The sequence below is a fragment of the Oryzias melastigma genome, linkage group LG7 (genome assembly GCF_002922805.2).
Source record: "Oryzias melastigma strain HK-1 linkage group LG7, ASM292280v2, whole genome shotgun sequence".
Lineage (NCBI taxonomy): Eukaryota > Metazoa > Chordata > Actinopteri > Beloniformes > Adrianichthyidae > Oryzias > Oryzias melastigma.
This window is the reverse complement of record NC_050518.1, coordinates 16,931,919-16,952,309: the sequence shown is the minus strand read 5'-3', so window position 1 is coordinate 16,952,309 and position 20,391 is coordinate 16,931,919. Positions and strand designations below refer to the sequence as shown.

General features: G+C 37.8%; 1 protein-coding gene across 8 annotated transcripts in view; it reads left to right on the top strand.

Moving 5' to 3' along the window:
- The first annotated feature begins 893 nt into the window (after positions 1-893).
- LOC112159226 (RAP1 GTPase activating protein) overlaps positions 894-20,391 on the top strand; it is a 48,927-nt gene continuing 29,429 nt past the window's right edge. For 4 of the 8 annotated variants that reach the window (XM_024293159.2, XM_024293161.2, XM_024293160.2 and 1 more), the window contains exons 1-2: positions 898-1,261; positions 16,495-16,530. In XM_024293159.2, the coding sequence (XP_024148927.1) occupies positions 1,218-1,261; positions 16,495-16,530 (80 nt within the window). In that variant the 5' untranslated portion in view covers positions 898-1,217. Of the gene's footprint in view, positions 1,262-16,494; positions 16,531-20,391 lie in introns of all 8 variants that reach the window. The other 4 variants (XM_024293162.2, XM_024293155.2, XM_036212824.1 and 1 more) reach the window with 3 other exon arrangements.

Below are 20,391 nucleotides of genomic sequence, written 5' to 3'. Positions count from 1 at the left end.
CCACTGACAGAGTGGAGACCATTAACAACAAAGTCAGCCAAGGTCTGAACTGAAACACTTTTTAGACGGTTGTCTTATGATGCAATAGCTGAGAGATGATCTCACTCTGTTAGCATGACTCTGCTTTTTTTTCCCATCTGTATATATTAATCCACGTGCTTGTCTGCGCAGTTACTGTGAGTCATTTACAGTTATTCTGATGAAGACATCAGTCACCACCAGGGGGATTTTGTATGAACTATGAACGGATTTTGAGAGAGAAATCTAGTTTCTTTCCTTTTTCTCCAAAGGTTCCTGTTATTCCAGGCTAAGAAAACAGGAGCTGTAACTGTGAGATCCGGAAGTAAAGGTCTATCAGATCCCAGGTTTAGACTGCAATCCCTCCGTATGCCATAATCCACTAAAGCATTAATGGATCCTCGTCATAGTTTATCAGAGCTGACAGCCAGCTCAAGGAGAGTGTCCATTAGAACATAACATTTAATCAATGAAGCAACAGTTGAAGTAAAGCTGAGGAAAGTCTTTGCCGCATTAACTGTGTTTATACTGCAGGCATACTAAAAAGAAGCTGAAGTGAGATGATAAACAGATAAGTGAGTCATTGAGAGGTCACCACTGACTGTCATATCTGGGAGTGGAGCTAGCACATCGAGGCGTTTCTAAGGAATGGTTCGTCTCCAGCTTGTTTGACCAGCTGTGCCGAGGTGACATCAGGAGGGAAACCAGTGTTACTCAAATTGCAAACTCCCACAGAGTCAAGAACTCCTCGGAGATCTCAGGTTTTTGGCTATTTTAGCTTCAACGCTATCAAATATTCAAGAAGAAATGTCGTGGGACTTGATGCTCAAACAAAAACAACCATATGTGTGTTTTTGTGGGTTTGGAGAAGGGGGAAACAGAAATGGTGTTTGGGATAAAGGACCGGTGCTTGCTCCCATGGTTCCCAGGCAGATTGGCATGGTCAGCAGCAATCCCTGCAGCCCCCACCCTATTGTCCTCATCCTCGTGCTGCTCCTCCGTTGTGTGTGAAGGAGGCGTGTGTGAGCAAGGAAGAGGCAGGGCAGGCTGGGCTATGGGGAGTGGAGGCTAGACGGAAGGCACACCACACGAGCGCACACACAGGCGCACACTCAAACACGCTCAGTCAGCGTAAGTGACACAAGCACCGGCTCGACTGAACAGTGAGTTGCCTGGCTCACTGCTGTCCTTTAGCCGGTATGCCGCAGAGGAAGAGGAGTTTCACTTTTGGAGCCTATGGAGGGTAAGACTGAAAATCCTCTTCATATTTTCTATTCGGTGTTTCATTGTGAGGATGGGCTTGTCTGCCTCTGACATCTGGTTTGATGATTCTGTGGATCTATTTTTTTGGATATTTGTGCTGTTTGGGTTCCGTATGCTTTCATTTCCATCCAGACGTCTGGTTATTTTCTGGTCATTTCACTGTAAATCAATTTTTTTGTAATCAGATTTCACTTAAATGATCACTCTTGTCATTTCTATAAGTTTTCTTTATGAATCAGTTTTATTGTTTTCAGATTTCACTCGTAACCTTCAGGTATGGGACATTAAACAAGACAAAATAAATAAATAAAAAGGTTAGGTTTGAAGAACGTGCAGAAATATATAACATTAATGTTTCACGTCTGATTGTGAGAGAACATTTTATAATCCTTCTCAAAAAGTGCTTTTTTCTGATTCATTTACAGAAAAAGAAAGTATGCATTGCAGTTTGTGCACATGATGTTGACCATATAGAACCAAATAAAGATTTTTACATGATCAGAAGGTAAACACGACTCTCTGTGAGGGGTTTGTGCCTCACATTGATACTAGTGTTTGTTTATGTGTTGAAGACGGCCTCATGAGTCTTGAAATATAGGCTACTCCGTTAATAGCCACACTATTTTCTTAGGTTTACTGCTGTCTGTAGCATGTAAATGTTCACATTAGATGAATTACGGTAGTTGTTCTTGTCAGAGAGAATTTCCTCTGGAAAATAAATTGTGTTCATGTACATAACAGCAGGTAATCTACAGAAAACCTGTTACAGAGAACGAATGCTGAACATGTTTTTTTTACATAGGAGTGAAATCTACCTAGCAACAATGTTTAATTTAAAAATAAAGTCAGTAAGTTGTCTTAATGGATCATAATTGTTTTTTTTTTGTCTCATTTCCTGTTTTTTTCTTTTTACATTTTATAATTGATTACCTTATTGTAACCACAAAAACTGTAAAAGAAAGTGCTGCTCATTTTCTTAAATTTATTGCAAATACAAATATTTAGAAAAAACAATTTAAGTTGTAATGTTTTGAAGTCCTCTTATTTGAGTAGAGCTTTTGGCCACTCTGTCCAAAGCAATGTTTCAAATCTGCTTGTTAGTATTACAGTACATACATTGTTTACAAGAAAACACAAAAACAATGGCTGGGAAATTATCATTTGTGATCTTTTCTAAGCATTATAGACATTTTTTGTTTGTTTCCACACTACTCTCATAGTATCCCTTTATGCCAAGGGTCTCAAACTGGCGGCCCACGGGCCATTGGCGGCAACTGCCTTTACATGTCAGTTCAATGTCTCCTAAGTAATAAAATCAAACTTTATTTATAAAAAAAAGCGCTTCTCATTTCGCAGCTCGAAGCGTTTTACAATTTAAAACAAAGACACAAGATAAAATATCTGATATCTTCTGCATGTCCTGCTTTGTGACGTTTCAGCTTAGTTTTTCCGTAAAACTTTGCATTTGCTTTTGTCGTTGGATCTGGTTGTCACAAAGTCCTTAGCAACAGTTGTTAGCGTTGTTAGCTATTGTCGATTTACAGGAAATGCAGAAAATGTTGCTTAGTAGTACATAGATATGAACAAATGCTCAATAAACTTGTTTAGTAGACATAGACAATGGATGCAAAAGCATAATTTTGGCACAAATGGAACCCCATACGACCCAGCCTTAGCCAGATTGCCTTCAGTGGCCCAAACGTAAATTGAATTTGCTTTAAACTCTTTGTGATGCATAAACACACCTTCAGGAAACACTTAACTAATAATTTGTGTAACATAACACTATATCTTTAAGCCTGTAAATAATTTGCCTACATTTTCCTGTATTCTGAAATGATTACGTCTCTGCAAAAGCTATTTTTTCTGAATAAATCAAGCTGTACAGTTCAATGTGTGCTACTTTAAATAACACTTCCCACAATTTTATTTTAACCCCCCCAAAAATACGTCATGCAGTCACATGCATTCGGCTCGCCGTATGTTCACCAAGTTTCTGGTCCGTGCTTGTGCTGCAGCAGCTGGCAGGTTTCTGTTCGGCTGAATTGGGCCGTGCGTCCACAGCTGTATTGCTCACAGCACCAATCAGTCCATTCATAAAGCATGCTTTCCAGTACGCCCTTCACCGCTGCCTCCCTCCTTCAGGTTACACTCTTCACATTGTTGTCACAGCGTAACTATAACAAGAGCCATGTTGCTTACCTCATCGAAAAGTGACATAATAATGAAACTGAGCTCAAAAGTTGTAAAATATGAGCAAAGAACAACTGATCTGAATTAGCAAAACAAGAAATACATTTTAGATAATGCTCTGCTCCTACATGTCAATTGTATTTGGTCTTTAAGACAAAAATGGATTTCCTGTTTCAGGTAGAGAGTGGATAAGCCAGCAGCCGTATTGATTGTTTTTAATGTTCTTCTTTTACTAATACTGTCATTTTTAGTGCAATCATTAATCAAGCTCTTCTTTGTGCATGTTTTATTTAATTTGTGTACACATTTCACTTTTTAAATCAGTTCCTACACGAGTGCATCTTGTTATTCAGGATTGCTGTCAGTATTTATAGTCTTTGGTTTCCTTTATTTACTGTCACATTCTTGCCGCCTGTCTTCTTGATCCCCGTGACTTGTTTTTATGTCTGTTTTCTGTTCAGTTCTGGGTTCTGTTTTTTCTGTCCTTTGTTTGCTGTGCTTTCAGGTTTTGTTAAATGAATTGTATGTAATCCCTGTCTTTATGCGGGTCGTATATGGTTCCTCTACCACACACAAACCCTGACAGCAATGCTTACACGTTATAAAGGGTTATGGTCAGAACTACAAGCGGCGGTATAAAGGGAAGGCTAGCTTTTGGAAATATTCAACCTACTGTGTGTCCAGCAAAATCATGTTTTTGAAGTAAGGTGTTTGTCGTTTATTTCTCAAAATATTTAACTTCTTTTTAGCAGTTAACTGACAAATGCACTTCTGTCATGTGGATGTATCACAACAGGAGAAAGCATCTACATAAAACCTTAACTAATTTGAGAAAGCTTATTGATTTTTGCTGCTCTGAAGATGACTTCACATTGGCGGGCAAAACGTTCCGAAGGCTTTTCATTCCCTGAAAATGAATAGAATTCTCTGGATGGGTCTTAACATTGTTTTTTTTTTTCTTCTGAAGAAGAAGAAGGTTTTCAGTTGTGAAATAGTGACATTGTGACACTCTGCTGCCAGCTCATTCTCACTCCCGGTTTGTCAGAAAGAGAGAATGCCTGGAGAGTCAAAGCCAGCGTTTGTCTGCAGCCTCTCTTTCTCCAATGAACTTTGCAAGGGAGCTTTTTCACGAGATGCATCCATACAGCTAAAAAATGTTGCAGACATGATGGGGCAAAATGGAAATGAGAAAGGATGTGAACCAGAAAGTACACTCTGGGAATGTAGATGTAGATTTACAGAATGTTAAGAATGGCAGATAAAATTCCAAAACTTGAAACCATGACAATGTCTTGGTATGTCAGTGACATTGAGACCAATAAAAAAGTCATATAATTTAAAAAAGACATCCAATGTGATGAAAAAATCTGTTTACTACACACAAGTTCTGATGTTGCATTTTTTTTGGAGCAAAGTTTATTTCAGAGATACAGACACTTATTTTCAGACCAATCAGAAAACTTAGGGGAAAACAAGGGTTTCATAGATTATGTTAATGAGGATGACCTTGATGAATCATTCAAAGTTTAAGACTAGCTCTACAAATAAACCTGAAGAAGTGAAACCAGCTAAAGTATTCCACGATTGCAGTTAAAATCTACTTAAAGTAAAAAACCCAGCGTCACAGATCAAGATTTAACTGTCCAGACCTGCTATCATAGCAAACCTGTCCCGAGTTCCAGTTTGAGTTTTTTTCCTTTACACTGGCTGCTCATATTTTGGATTTTTCCTCTCTGCTATCACATTTCTGTCATAAAGCCTAGTCAAAAGTCACAGCGGATAAAATGACAGATAAGAGGTTCACATCTCAGTTCCCTCGTGGGAAAGGTTAGTTTACATCTCAGTGTCCTCAGGTAACTGGGTTCCGCCTCAGAATGTCTTTTTGGGGCCATAAGATCCACCAGTTGATATTGTTTATTTTTTTGCATGGAAAGTTTTTGCTTTCTATGACTCAACAGCAGTCCTGGAAATGAGCGCACACATTTAGGTGCAGTCTTTGTGACATATGCTTTTATGTTTTTGTTCCTCCCTGACTAAACACAATAAAAGTATATAAATAATTGGATAGATGTTTATTACAGAAATTGTTTTACTTGTTTGTGGGATCTTGGGACCAGAAATCTTCTAGTTGCATTTACTCCAACCGTATTTTTACTGAAAAGAAGCCTGGGTGATATTATTTAGCTACATTGTGAATTCTAATACAGATCATTTGGAACGTTCTGTGTTCACAGTGTTCTCTCAAGAATGAACTAAAGCACCTGTAAAATCATTGTAGGAACATTTGTCTGGGTCATGCTGTTCTAGTGCTTGTACTGGGCTGGAGTGTAAAAAAAGGCATAAAAAAACTCCAGGTATAGTCTCAATTTTTCTCTAACTTTCGATAAGTGCACTACATTATGTTCATTCTTCCGCTTATTTAAAATGTGTGCTGCTTTAAATATTTTTTTTCTATGGGCTGTTTTCTTTTTAGCACTAAATATATGGTGTTAGCGTCACTTAAGCTTTGTTTTCGCTTAGCGGTACAGAACGCTATTTTGAGCGTTTACATTGTAAAAAAGTTCAGACCATTGTAAACAGTTCAGACCTGTACCTTAAAGGTCCCCCATCCACTGTAGGTCCATAGAAAGATAGAACAGGATGGTTGAGGTGAAGCTGCTGTAGCCACCTGTTGATAGCGCTAAGCTAGCGTTTCTGTTTTCCTCTAAATGGAGGTATCATTCTTCTATTTATCCTTTTCTATCAAACAACATTAAATTTCTGTTATACATGATGGATCTGTAATAAATTGATGAGCTGCTGGATGACCTCCATTGATGTTGTCGCACTACAATGACGCAATGCTAGCGGTCTATACCACAAATGCACCATGAAAACAACCAAATAAGTGGAAAGGAAGCTTAACTGAGTTGAAGTGCTCACCAGATTTAACTGGATCGCACTACTCCTTACTGGACCGAACCGGACCGCTCAGTGGAAACGAGGCTTCATAGTGCTTCCACATGTGGGTTGTCCTGCAGATTTCGTCTGAAGAAATGTTATCTCACCTTCTTCTGGTTTGGTTTGCTGCCTGACAACACAAATTACTAAAACGCCATAGTCTGAAACTTTATTTGAAAAGGTATTGATCAAATTGAGGTCTGACAAGAAAAAACAAGACAGGAAGAACAAAAACTGGTCTGTAGCCTCTGATAGTCTTCTTACTGTAATTTAAGTACCAATACCACTTTGCTACACCCTTTACATAGAAAACATTTCCCAACTTTCTCAAGAATTTTTGCTACTTCAGATTCACATTGGTTGTTTATTCCTTTTTCCTACTGAACAAAGCTGACGTCAGTCACCCCCTTTGGTTTGCTTTAGATTTTGGTTGTTATTGGATCCTCAGAATCGTTGCTCTCAAGTGGGCAATGGAAACAAACTCTGGTGTGGACCAAAATGGTTAGTGTGAATGTACCCTTTAATCTCCTCAGTTCACTTCAGGTCTCTGTCAGCCATCTGTCTGCATGCACACTGTTGATGAACTACATCAGGTCTACTTACAGGCAAACAGAGCCCCTCATTTACAGGCACAGAACAGTGTGTTTCTTAGGCCTGAGTTCTGATAAACTTTTTACCTGCCACATCAACTAAACTAAGTGGGCAAACTCCAATGTGGTATAAAACTAACCACAATGTAGCGGGGCAGTAAACAGCTTTTCTGACTATTAAAATAAAGGACAAATCTTCAGTTCTTGAACCTGAGATGATTCTAAGTTGGTGTTGCTGCTGAGAGTTCTAATGGGCTGATTTGTTTGGAGTCATTATTCCCTGTTTGTTTCATCTTTGTGGTGGTACAACAGAGATGGTGGCGGAAAAGGATGTATTTTCTATAAGAGGCACACAACATTTCTGTTTAGCAGTTGACCTGGAATGGCCTTTTAGTTTGACATTTTACTGTTTGATGCATCAACAGGTGATCTGGGATCCACTCTGCCCAATGAGAAGCATTGAAAATAATTGACACATACAGCTGCAGAACTTGCAGAATTGTCTATTACTAGAGGTGCCACTTAATTTCGGACAGTTTGGTGTTTTTTATTAGCTGGCTCTTCTTGTTTTTTATGGCTTCAGAAATGTTAACAAGTGAGTTGGGCCATGTTGCAACACAGGTTTCCCATCTCTTCAGTTTCTTTTCGGTTGGAACGTGACACAATCCTGCGGGTATGTAAGTTCACGACTTCCCAAATAGTCTTGTAATCCTGACATACACACACGGATCCACGCGCTGCTAAATGAACTGAGTGCAAACCTCGGTAAAATGACCTTCAGGCAACCAAAACAAAGATGTTGTTGTAGCGCTGAATAGAAAAAGCAGAAGAATGCTTGTCAGGCCTGTTTAGAGGCAGTTGAGTGGAAAAAAAGGAGGCTGTTTTGAAATCTGAGATGGCTTCAGTTGAAATTTGTATTCCCCGTTCAACTGATTTGAAAAATGTCATTTCGTCATGTAAACAACTCCACAAACTGTGAAATGGTTTCTTAGGGTGAAACAAAAAAGATTAGCAGCTTCACTGTAAGTTTGCTTGTGGCTTCGACAGAACTCGAGGTCTGACGTGACTTCTAAAGATGAAATCAGCTGTTTAACAGGCATCAATACACGAATGACATTTTTGAGCCAGTTTTAGCCGATCTCGCATGTGAGGCACCACGAATTGTACTCTAGACAAAAATGGTAGCACGCAGAAACATTGATTTGGTCTGACAAAGGCAAATGTTTGCATGATTCAAGAAGATTACGCTGTAAGACCGACCCACTTCAGAAAGGGAGCACTTTCAAGTACCTTTCCAAGGGCAGTGGCAAAACAAACAGGAGGTGCAGGGCAGCCAGAGGGCTCTTCAGTGTCTGCGCTCCAGGTCCCACCTTGCATATTTACTTTGACATTCACATCCACATTCATAACCACAACAGCAGGCCATCTGCAGAGAACAATGGGGAGGAAAGGCATTGGGTGAGCTGACAGTGCCGCTGATCTTTTATTCATTTTTTAAAACTCAGACTAAAGAAGGAAAACATTTGTTGATGTTAAAATGTGGCCCTGAAGTCACAGTATAATTATTAACACACATACAGCTTCCAATTTAAGTCCTGCTTGGTGGCTTACAGGAAAATTTATTGTCAGGAACTTTTTTACATAAAGTTGTCAAATGATCTAAATGCTAAATTATAAATCCAAAATAATAGTAACTTTATTACTCTTCTTCTGAACTATTAGAAACTGTTTTATTAAACCTTCTACTAATGAAATGTGGGTATAATCCTTACAGGAAGTGGCAGTTGGCTGCTTTATTTTCTCTGTGGGAAATGCTTCAGTGAATGATCGCACACAAAAATGCTGAACGTGACACTCAATTATGTAAACAACACCAGGAAAGAAAATACTGTTTTGTCAATAAAAGCTCATCAATTTTTCAGTTGAGCTGTCAGGGGTTTGTCTCAAATCCTTCCAACAAAATAAGGTATTTTTAAACCCCAAAAATATCAAAATACACCATTTATCTTTGGTTTTTACATAAACACTTTAGATAAGTGGGTGAAATTAGAATGAAACACCAGAAGAACAACTATAATCAATTCAGTGCTTATTAGAGGCCATTAGAATAAGAAAGAGCACTTCTGATTCAGCTGGAAAAAGAAGAAAAAACACCGTCATGTGTTTTGTTTTGTGCGTGGAATGAATACGTGCATGCAGAAGTACTAATGTGTGCGGCTCCACATACACTGTATCCTACTGTACCATAAATAATGAGGACATTCAACAGCTTTTTGCTCATTTACGTTGGCTGAATGACTCCATGTCAATGGGCTCATTCAGACCCACACAGAACCGAGACAGTCAGCCGACTCGCTCAGTTCAACGTTGTTATTTGACAATGTTATTCTTCCTGTGGTATTTATAAAGAAATAGATCTCTACGAAAGGCATTTTGATAACAGGTCTTCAGACTGGGGTGGACAGGTGTGAGATGTTTTTTTTTTAGTGGGTGTCTATCCCACTGGGAGTGTCCTTATCAGCCTATCAAACTCAAGGGTGGTTGGTTAACAATGATATAGCCTTTTGGTCCGTTGGTGAACTTAAGAAACGGTTTTAAAAGCCGTGCCAAATCAAACGCGGACATTGGCATGCACTGTTAGTTTTTTTATACTACAGTGATACCTAATAGGTGTATTTTGTTTGACATTCTACTCATAAAGAAAGTCAAACTGTGACTTTGAGGGTCATGGGATAGTCTTTTAGTTAAATGTGTCAAGAATCTGACAGTTTTGATTTAGTGTTTTGTTCCTCTTTTCAACATTTGATGGTAGATAAGAGATTAGATTGTAGTGTCAAGTTTGTGTGGATCACTTGTTTAATCAGCAGCAAAATCTGAAAAGTTTTCATGAAGCTAATAAAAAACAAAAACAAGGATAATTCTAAAATATTGAAAATGTTCTGAACCAAACATATTTTTCTTAAAATTGTGTGTTTGTGGTATTGATTTTAAAGTTAGTTGTTCATCTTTCGGCATATCCCTTCACTGATCCACATTTTTGGTTTGGCGGAGATTTTTATGCTTGATACACTTTTAGACACAGCCCTGTATTTTATCTTGGCTGGGTATCAGTGTTGTGCCAAGGTATGTTCCCCCTGCCAGAATGTGTGTCCCCGGTCTCAGAGATCGTTGATTTATGTCTTTACTAGAGATATAAAAATTCAGTCAAGCCACGATTCAGCGCAATTGACCGTTCACACAGTTTGCCAGAAGGGAAAATTGTCAGGCACTTGTCACGGGAGACTTGTCAAAGTTGCTGTAAAGTTGAGGTGAAAATATAAAGTTGGAGGGTGAGCAACAAATGTCGGGCTTTGCTTGAAATTGCGTTAATAGTTGCGATCGCAACATCGCGAAATCTTGGAGAGACTGAGTTAAGTGAAAGTTTTAAATCCAACGGAGCTTCGGGAATTGAGGGAAGCACACATGAACACACGCAGCCAGCCGACACACTCTCACAGTGAGCCTGCATGAAGAAATGTCATCTGCTCTGCATAACTAAATTCAGGCACAGGCCATGACAAACAGATTTTTTAATTTTCTGCAACAATGAACATGTTGACGAGTTTGAATTGTTTTTTTTTTTACCAATTCACAAAGAATTGCTACATCCTGTGTTGTTACAGTCATATTTTACCCCAAAAAGTGTAGGAAGACGGTGGATGATTACGGCAGACTTTATTCTGGGACATTTGTGAGTTACCTCTCATGTTTGAATTTTTATTATATTTTTTACCACAAATTATACGTAAAAGGAGAGGGGGCCCGGATTGTTCAGGCCTTCCAGAACCTATGCCCCTCAATAATTTCCAGTAGAAACAACTAATATTTAATAACTTTCTGTTGTTACGTTTCCATCACAAAGTCACTTTCATAAATTGCGTTTCTTATCCTGAATTACAAAAACAAAGGGTGTTCTTTTCCCCTTTTTTAACTAAGACTTTGTTATTTTACATAGAATATGTGGTTAAAAAATGCAAATATGACAATAAAGCCCCAGAATAAAGTATATTGTAATCCTCCACCTTCTTTTTACGGTTTTTGGGACAGAATATGAGAGTTACGGGGACACACATTCTGGCAGGGGGAACTTACCTTGGCACAACACCTGCACATGGAGAGCCAGACTTGGGCCCCCTTGCGACCACATAGTGTGAAGGATCTTGCCTAAGGACCTACGCTGGATTAATCTCATCCCGCCCCTGAACCTGGTTTCCCATGTGCCCGTCCTACACACAACCAACTGAGCTTTCCAGCCACGTAGTATTAATTTTACATATATTTTCATTTTAAAAAGTTTGAAACAGTCACTGGTCGTGTGACTTAAAAAGTTAATTACTGGGATTCGTCACAGGATGATTTGGTGAGATTGTGTTGGTTTGGATTATACCAAATTTGCTATGCTTCTTAAAATTTACTCGTAGAATTACCGAAAGAACATGTTGTAGCGGCAGATTTGTGGCTGAATGACAAACTTGTTGGCTTTAAGCTGGATTTGCGGCCCAACCGAGTTGTTGTTCCTGTCTGCTGACCTACTTGCCGTTGGAAACGCTGCTAACTTCATTCATGATTGTAGCTGCAGCTTCTTTTCAAAGTGCCAGAAATGTTTTAGAAAGTTTGGAGGAAGGAGGAGAAAACTACACGCCTTAAAGCCAGCTTAAGATGACTTAACTTCTTGTTAAGTGACACAGATGCTGACACAGTAGTAGCTGGTTTGGAGACCCAACTTATCCTGCTGGAAGTTTGCTTCCCTGACGACCAACTTGATTGTTAGCTGGGGGATAATAGATAATAAATACTCCTTTATCAGCTATTCTCCTCTGTAACTTTCACTTTTGTAAAGCTGAATACTAAATTAGGTACACATATTTAATAAATACATTAATTCGAGTGTGATTGTTGTATCACCGTTTTTTCTTGAAATGTTGACAGAAACTTTTATCAATTTAAGGCATTTTTTGTTGTTTTAACAAAGGAGTATTCTTATTTTTTAATCAATTTTTGACTCCTTTTTTATAGCGACCACACACGCTTTAATTTTATTCTAATTCCTCGAAATCTGAGAGTGAAAGGGTGGAACCGTATGAAAACAGGTGACCTGCCCTAAACTAAAACTCTCAGCTGTGCAGCGGCAGAAACAACATCCCAAAATTATTCCGGTGTTCCCACTGGGAGCCGTGTGCATTCCACCCATAGTGGAGTGCTGATTCATCACATCCCGCGTGTCTGCTGCTGGGCTCACTGAAATCCTCCCTGGTAGAAGATCTAAGATAGAACATAAGCATGAATTCCATCCGAGTGTCATAATGTGTCACATGGAGGCCTGGGGCTGAAAATGATGAGGGATGTTCCATGCAGAGAGGATTAGAGCGACAACCTGTAACAACACAAGTGCAGTGAACTGACGTCGACCAGAGCTCCTTTCCTCTAAATTACACCTTTTCTCGAAAAGAGGAAGACTCCGTCTTTCACTTTTCTTTAGAGTATTTTTCACTTAAAAAAGAGGAATTACTCACGTGTTTTTTTTTTACTTTTAGTTCTGTTGTTGGGAAGTTCTTTATAAAAATGACTGTCTGTGCTAGTGAGGTTTTATTTGTCCATAATAGATTATTTCTGCAACTATTAGTAATTGTTTATGCATTTAATCTTTTTATCAAGGTGAAATGTTGCTCTTAAGACATTTTCTTTCACGTTCAAGTGCTATGAAGACTTGTGATATTCAGACTCTACCCATGCAGCCCCCTTGTGATCAAATATTAGCAGAAATCATAGCAATTATGTTAAAATCGAATGTTTCTATGCTATAAAAAAATCTCTACAAGAACCCCAGTTGTAAAATTATGCTACTGTTTATGCAAGAAAGACTGCACATAAAGTCTGAGAGCATTTTTGTTTTATTCAAAGCTTATACCTTCAGCGGCTATAAAATGAATTAATCATTTTTTTATGACCTTATCAGTCTCTCATGTTGCTGTAGAGGAATTTTGGCGCACTCTTCTTCACAGTGTTGCTGCAGTTCATTAAGGTTTTTTAGGCATTCATTTATGCACAGCTTTTTCTCTGCTCCCCTCGTGGCATTTCAGCCCGGTTCAGGTCTGGACTTTTAATGGGCAATTATAACACCCGCCATTTTTATGTTCTTCGGTTTTCAGCTTTCTGTTGCAGAATTGCTGCTATGTTTGGGTGGGTCTCTTATTTATCAGGATGGATGGGGAGGACTCATATGCAGAGAGGTTTGAGAGTGACCAAAGATGGAAACTTAAACCACTTTATAAATCAACTTGAATTAGAACTAAATTAAAAAGAAAAAACTAGAACACAAGACAAGAAGACAAAAAGCAAGATAAAGACCTGGAAATGGAAATGAAGCCAAAAATACTACAAAAGGCTGAATGCAATTAATTAAATACAACAGTGGAGTGATAACTGAATTAACCCAGGTGTGATCATGACTCTGGACAAAAATTCAGATCCGAAATTCAATCGAGACAACAAAAAGGACTAAAACAAATAAGGAAAAGAACTGAACTCCACTCATGCTGTTTTCATAAAATGACTTCCTTTGTGTCTCCACTTTGATCTTGGTTCAGAAATCTTCTGGAAAACTAATCAAAGCAATTTCATGAAAGAAAAAAAAGAATAGGTTGGTAGCAATCCCTTTAAGGAACCCACAACTGTGCAGCCTTACTCTCAGGAATGGTTTCAGCATCTCTGGTCTGAGGACTGCAGAGTTTAAGATGTAACTAGTAATTCATTCTTGGTTTTTCTGAGCTGGAATATCCACAACTATCAAAACCACAAACTGTTTTAAATCTTCACTAAATGCAAATAGTAAATCTTTTTGCGTAGTGGTGTCTAGGTTGTTTGGAAACTGGATTTTTAGCACACCATACCAGGTTTTGGTGTCCGGCTAACAAGAAAGTATAGATTAGTGTGCACTGATTTTGATCATGCTCAGTGTTGGGATGTTCTTTAACAAACATGCATTCATTTTCTAAACTCGGTTTTGGGGTCACGGGGTTGCTGGAGCCTAACCTGGCCACTTGTGTGTGGAGGCAGGAACACCCTGGACAGGTCACCAGTCTGTCACAGGACCACAATCACACACCCATACACACTTGCATGAGAGACAATAGAGTTATCAATTAGCCTGTTTTGGATGGTGGAGCTGGAGTCCCTGGAGAAAATCAATGCATGCATGGGGAGAACATGCACACAGTAAGGTCCCCCATTCATGATTCTGTTTCAGAATGATTTAAACCAGGCGCCTTCTTTTTCTGAAGCACAAGTGCTAACCACTCCACCCCCTTTCAGAAACATTGTTTTCAAATTGAATTGTCAATTGAATAATGCATAATACTTTGAATTATGATCTATAAAAACTTCCATAGACATGTGTAGCGGTGGAAAGGTAACTCCATTTGTAAGATGCAAATAAATGCACAAGCACTTGATCGACAATACAGTTAGTTTCATTGCTCTTTTCTTTTGCTTCAATAACATTTTTTAAACATATTTTTCAGGATTGGATGTTTTATGTTATTCTTTGCATTCATTTAGTTCCTAGATGGAAGTCTATTCTCCCAATTAGTCATTCAGGTGTCATGCTATACACAACCAGATGAGTAAGAACTCAGACTGGGAGCAGCTGTAAAAGATCCACCTTTTAGCCGAAAGAGAATCTGGAAAAGAGAGACAGAAAAACAAAAATCAATCAATCAGTCAGGATGTGATTTGTTTTGTCCATCTTTAGTACCAATGCTGTTTAACTTTCCTCTGTGTCAATTAGAGGATAATTTTAGATTCTGAAAACTCAAATGCTGAGGCCAATAAAACACACATTATCCCATCAGTGTGTCAGACGCCGCTGCCGGTTATGACAAGTCCCAAAATCATGACTCACAGGATCAAACTCAACAATGCTGCTTTCAAAACGCCTATAAAGCTGCATCCTGTAAGCAACTTTAAATTATTCATGGTTAATATATGTTTTTTTATATAAATTTGGGGGTTTAATTTATTCTTTTTACCCAAAAGCTAAAGTTTATTGATTGCAACTTTGCTATCAGCACAAAGGTTGTTTTTCTTTTGCTCATGCAGTGCCACCTATTGGCCAAAATTGGTCCCTACATTTTTTTTTCAAAGGACCTTTGTTTACTATGAGAACACTGTTTCTGATTGAGTCTATTATTACATATTCATTTAAATAGTATTGATCTAAATATAATGTGTTAAACAAAACATGCAATCACAACAGTCAAGCCTGCAAACCTGTTATTTTACAAATACATTTTGTTTTCAGTAAAGTCATGACACAAGTGATAGAAGACAATTTAATAAGCTCCCAGCACCGTATTTTATTTATTTGAAGAACAATTATTATTTTTATCTTAAAAACGTGTTTATTTCTGTGAACAGTTTCATTGTTGTGTTACAAAAACCGTTATAAAACCTTCCTTTTCAAAAGAAAGACATGAGAGAAGTTCACCTCTCTGTGAGAGACTGCAGCTCAAAAATAACGCGTCCAAATTTAGATTAAAAAGATTCACTGTGTCATGGTTGTATATAAAGACAACTGAGATCTAGCATCAAAATTCCTAAAAACGCTTGTTTTCATGGACAAAACTATAAACTGAAGCCACTGCAGTAAAGGAAGTTCAACTTTTGCACTTAAACACATCAGAAACCTTCAGATGTTTCATTAAAAGACTAATATTTTCAATTAATATTTTAAATAATGTAACGAACAAGTCAGAGTAGGAAATGACATTCCAAAGAAACATGGAACTCAAATGAAATTAGGACATTCTCCATGATATAAATATGCTTTAAGTAGGGACTTTAAGGAGGACATTGACTCATCTGACCTGATTTCATCAAGCAAATTATTCCACAACCTCGGGGTCTTGGCTTCAAATGTTCTGTACCCCCTCAGGGAAAGGCAAAAGGCTTCTTCTGTCCGAGGATCTCAAATCACGTATTGGCACATGCTGTCTTCAGGAGAGATACAAAAGGGGCCGCGGCGAGTGCAAAAAGTAATCAGTAAGAGGAGAATTAAGGTCTGATTGAGGAACAGCTGATAGGTTATTCTTGCCTGACGTTGAGTAACGAGCCTCACAGCGAAGATTTGGAAAAAGATAAGATTCATTTTGTCTCACGAGAAAAAAAAAAAAAAAGAAACAGACAAGTAATCATCCTTTCATCCCTGGAAAAGCTACTCCAACAGATGGCAGGAGTTATTTCAGGGTAGCTCAGCACAATCCACTCTTTCTATGGACTTTTGTAACAAAAAAGGGCGATCAACTACTTGTTTGACAAAAATGTGGAGACTATAAATTATTTATTCATTTGTCAGCATGGAATCAAGTTTTTGGTACTAAGTTAGAATTATAAGATATTTTAATAAACCTACCTGTTGCTAGGTAAACATAACCAATTTTTATTTTTTTTTCAGAGTGGACAAGACATTCTCCAAAGCGAGAGGCCTCTGGTGAGTGTTTTTTTTTTTATTTACTTTAGTTAAAAATGAATAATTTAATGTATTTTAAGGATTAGTTTCTTAGAACTATTAAAACTTGTGGTTTCCACAGCATCTGTGTTTAGGAAGTGGAATTCAACGTTAGTGACTCAGTCTTGGGTTGTGATATTTCGGGTCAGTTCGCCAACGCGAGCGTAAGCTAGATGAATGAGGCAGTGAAAGGAAGAACAGATGGGCACCAGTGCAATGACAGACAGACAGATAAATGGAAAGATGTTGGCAAGCTTGGCCTGCTGCTGTGAGTGGCACATGTAGTCAGGCAGGGGTGTCAGCATCCACACCTCCTGCCAGAGGAAGCACGCCTTTCCGAAAGCTTCAGGAGAGAATGCATGAGTGTCTGATGCCCAGATATCTACTGAAGGGGGATTAGACATTGCTTCACCACGGTGCCACCCCATCTTCCTGCTGGAACAAAGACACAGGAGTGCACTCCAAGCAGACAGGCAGGAGCTACTTAACACCTGGCCTAGTTTATGCTCACACTGTAACTCTGACTCACACAGTAATTGTGTTGTTTGCAAAGAAGACAATAAATACTGGAGCAAAATAAAGATGCGGAGGAGGATGTAAGGAGGATGCAACGCTGTAGTGGAGATAAAGGAATTGTGTGAAAAAGATGGAGAAGAGGAATACTGGAAGAATTTGATGGGGAGAGATGTCTGCTTTACATCAAAGAGGGATAATCAGAGCTAAACTTGGTCTCTAAATTCATGACCTGCAGTGTTGGAAAAGAGCTACAATGAGCGTCATCACATTAAGAATCAGCTAAACACTGCGCTTCTTTAAACTTCAAGTTCCACTCCGATCATCTTTTCATCTCTTGTCAAAGCACCCCCAGTGGTCTTTTAATTATGATTTTGTATTTTGGGGCAAAATCAAAAAAACTGTTTCTGCAGAGCAGCTGGACTTCATCAGAAATTTTCCTCTGAGTTGGAACTATTGGTGGGGAGTAAGCCTGCGCTCATTTCCCATCATCCCTTTGTTTACACTTTCTCCTGCTAGCTTACAGCTCCTCACAACCGCAAGCTAACATTAGTGATGCAACAAAGATTTAGAGCAATATCAGAGCTATCCAGCTGCACAGTATGAGCCAGATTTCAACCCAGATGAGGAAATCAAACATATTAATAAATCTTTCTATCCACGAGTGAATGCAACTCAAAACGGGGAGCTTGTGACCTGCTGATTGCAGATTTTGCGTATTAACTACAAGCTTTTTCGAAGGATATTTTTTGTCTGTTTCTGATTTACAATTTGAAAAAAGAAATACTAAAAAAAAAACAGTTTTAATCAGGGCTGCATTTCGATGATAATTTCCAGAGAGGATACGATTAGATTCACTAGAGCCTTGATCAATTAAATTCAGATTTTTTTGGGGGGGGATGCTTTCAATCCACTCCAATTCAACTCGATTCAATTCAATTTTGAGTTTATACATTTTACACATTTAGACATGTTTTTTTAGAAATACATTAATATTCTACTTTATGCTTTGAATATATTTACATTAATTTGATGCAGTTCATATACTGTAATATTTATTAGTAAAATAAGGAGAAATTATAACAAAAATGTTCAGATAATTAACATTGTAAACATTGTTCTGCCTCTCCTGGAGGGCGTTTCAGTTTGGCCACTAGGTGGAGCTCGAAGAATAAACCAGGAATTAGCAAAAAAAAAAAAAAAAGAAAAAAATGGTGCTTTAGACCACAAATGGTTACTTTTAAAATATTTCCTTAAGAGGGTTTGGAAAATTAATGCCTGTGAGTATATAAAAACTATCATTTAGTGACAGAACGTTAGCATTAGCCGTCCTATGAAAAATTCCATTAAATGTTAGCGTTAAGCTAGCAAAGTTTAGAGTTTATGTGCTAGATCGAACTCTATATTTTATGGATCAATTATTGATTTATTAAACTTAAATGTATTCAAATCGATTAATTGATTGTATTAACCCAGCCCTAAATTTAAACTTACATTTCTTCATATAAGTCCTCCATTGTGAGAAAAATGCTACAAGAACATGTTAAAAACGTGAAAATAAAAAACAAATTATTATTGTCATACAAAGGAACCTCAAAAAAACTTCTTACAAATTCTTTTTTGTCAGTCAAGTTAAAGTTGAGCATTGTAGGATGATCTACATTACTCACAGTTGTATTTTTTCGACTTACTAAAGGTAGCATTGACTCAATGCCTTATTTGCACCCACTGACTCATAATCTGCTGCATGTATTAAATGTCAAGGATTGCTCAGATCTGATCCTTCAGTTACTGAACTTGATTAAATGTTAAATGACCACCCTCCATCTGGTGGGTCATACACAATAAATAGATGATCCACAAGCCCTGCTTCCATGCTCTCCAGGGAGGCCTGTAATTGGTTGTAAGCCTGTCTTGCTAAGCTCCCTGATGGGAAGAAATGGGAGAGGAGGGTTACTCTGGATAATGGCTATACTGAGATGATGTGGTTGAGCCTCTCCGCGTCTCTCTCTCAGCCGCCCGCATATGAACATACATCCAGACACTAAGTGCACTCTTGCTCCTTGTCCCTGGAGCATGATGGATTATTGTAGTGGGCTGTCTGTTGTGTAACTCTGGCCATCCTTTAACACAACCCAGCTGCTGATGCCACTGTTTTAGCAGAGCTTCGCCATGACCGCCAGACAGGAAGAGGGTGAACTTTTGAACCACCCACAGGTGCTTCTTTTGCTAGGATGAAAGAATTTGGCGTGGGCATTAACCCTGTAAAGCCCACTACATCAGAGAATTGGCAGAAAATTATTTTTTTGGGAATTCAGATGTTTTTATCCCTTTGATGAAATCCACAAAAATACTATATTATTATTTTTTAAATTAGATACTGTATATATTGTATATATATAGTATCAATTGTGATATGTTAGATGATTTATACATTTTTACTATCAACAGAGTTAGTTCAAGACACGTTCAGAACAATTATCTCAAATTTGACCCACACTTTTTTAACACGGTGTAACTATATTGTAACGAGTAATAATAAAGAAAAAAAAATACAGATTTTGTTTAAAAATTTGATTATTTTAGGGAAATTTTTCATTTACAATTGTCTTTTTTTTAATAGGCTCCAACCTTTTGTATTTCAGAAACGATTTTAATCTTTTTTGTCATTCCCTTCAAAGAGTAAAAAATAAAAATGCAATGAAACATTTAGATCATTTATTAGTGTATTTAATCTAGTGCATTTTTCCTTTTTATTTATTTGTATTTTTTGTTTTTAATACATTACAATTATGTTATTTTTTATTATTTATTCATTTTTATTCTATATATTGTTTTACTCTCTTATTGGCTGCTCAGACTTTATTGTTAGATTGTTTTGTAATTTTCAGTGTGAACTGTAATGTCGAATTTGTTAATAATAATTAAAAAACAATATCATAAAGTACTAATTATCACAATTTTAGCATTATTTCAGTTCAGCAAATATTTAATCATTTAAGAAATTAATAATGATAGTTAAATCAATCGCACCAGAAATTTGGAAAATTAGCTAAACTTTTTCCGCCAAAAGTGTTTGTGGGATTTCACGGAAGCAGCCATTTTGAAATGAACAAAATGAGCATTTTGGATCATTTGTATGAGATAGAGGTCTCAGAAATGCATGTATGAAATATGATTTAAAAAGAAGGGTTTTTTAGGGTTAAAGAAGTTGTATCATGCATTGTTACAGGAAGCACTGAATCATTCAGCTGAAATATCACCCTTAAAAAGCTAAGCACTCGGCCTGGTGGTCTGGTCTCTTGGGTGCCGGTCTCCTGGGCCTGGCGG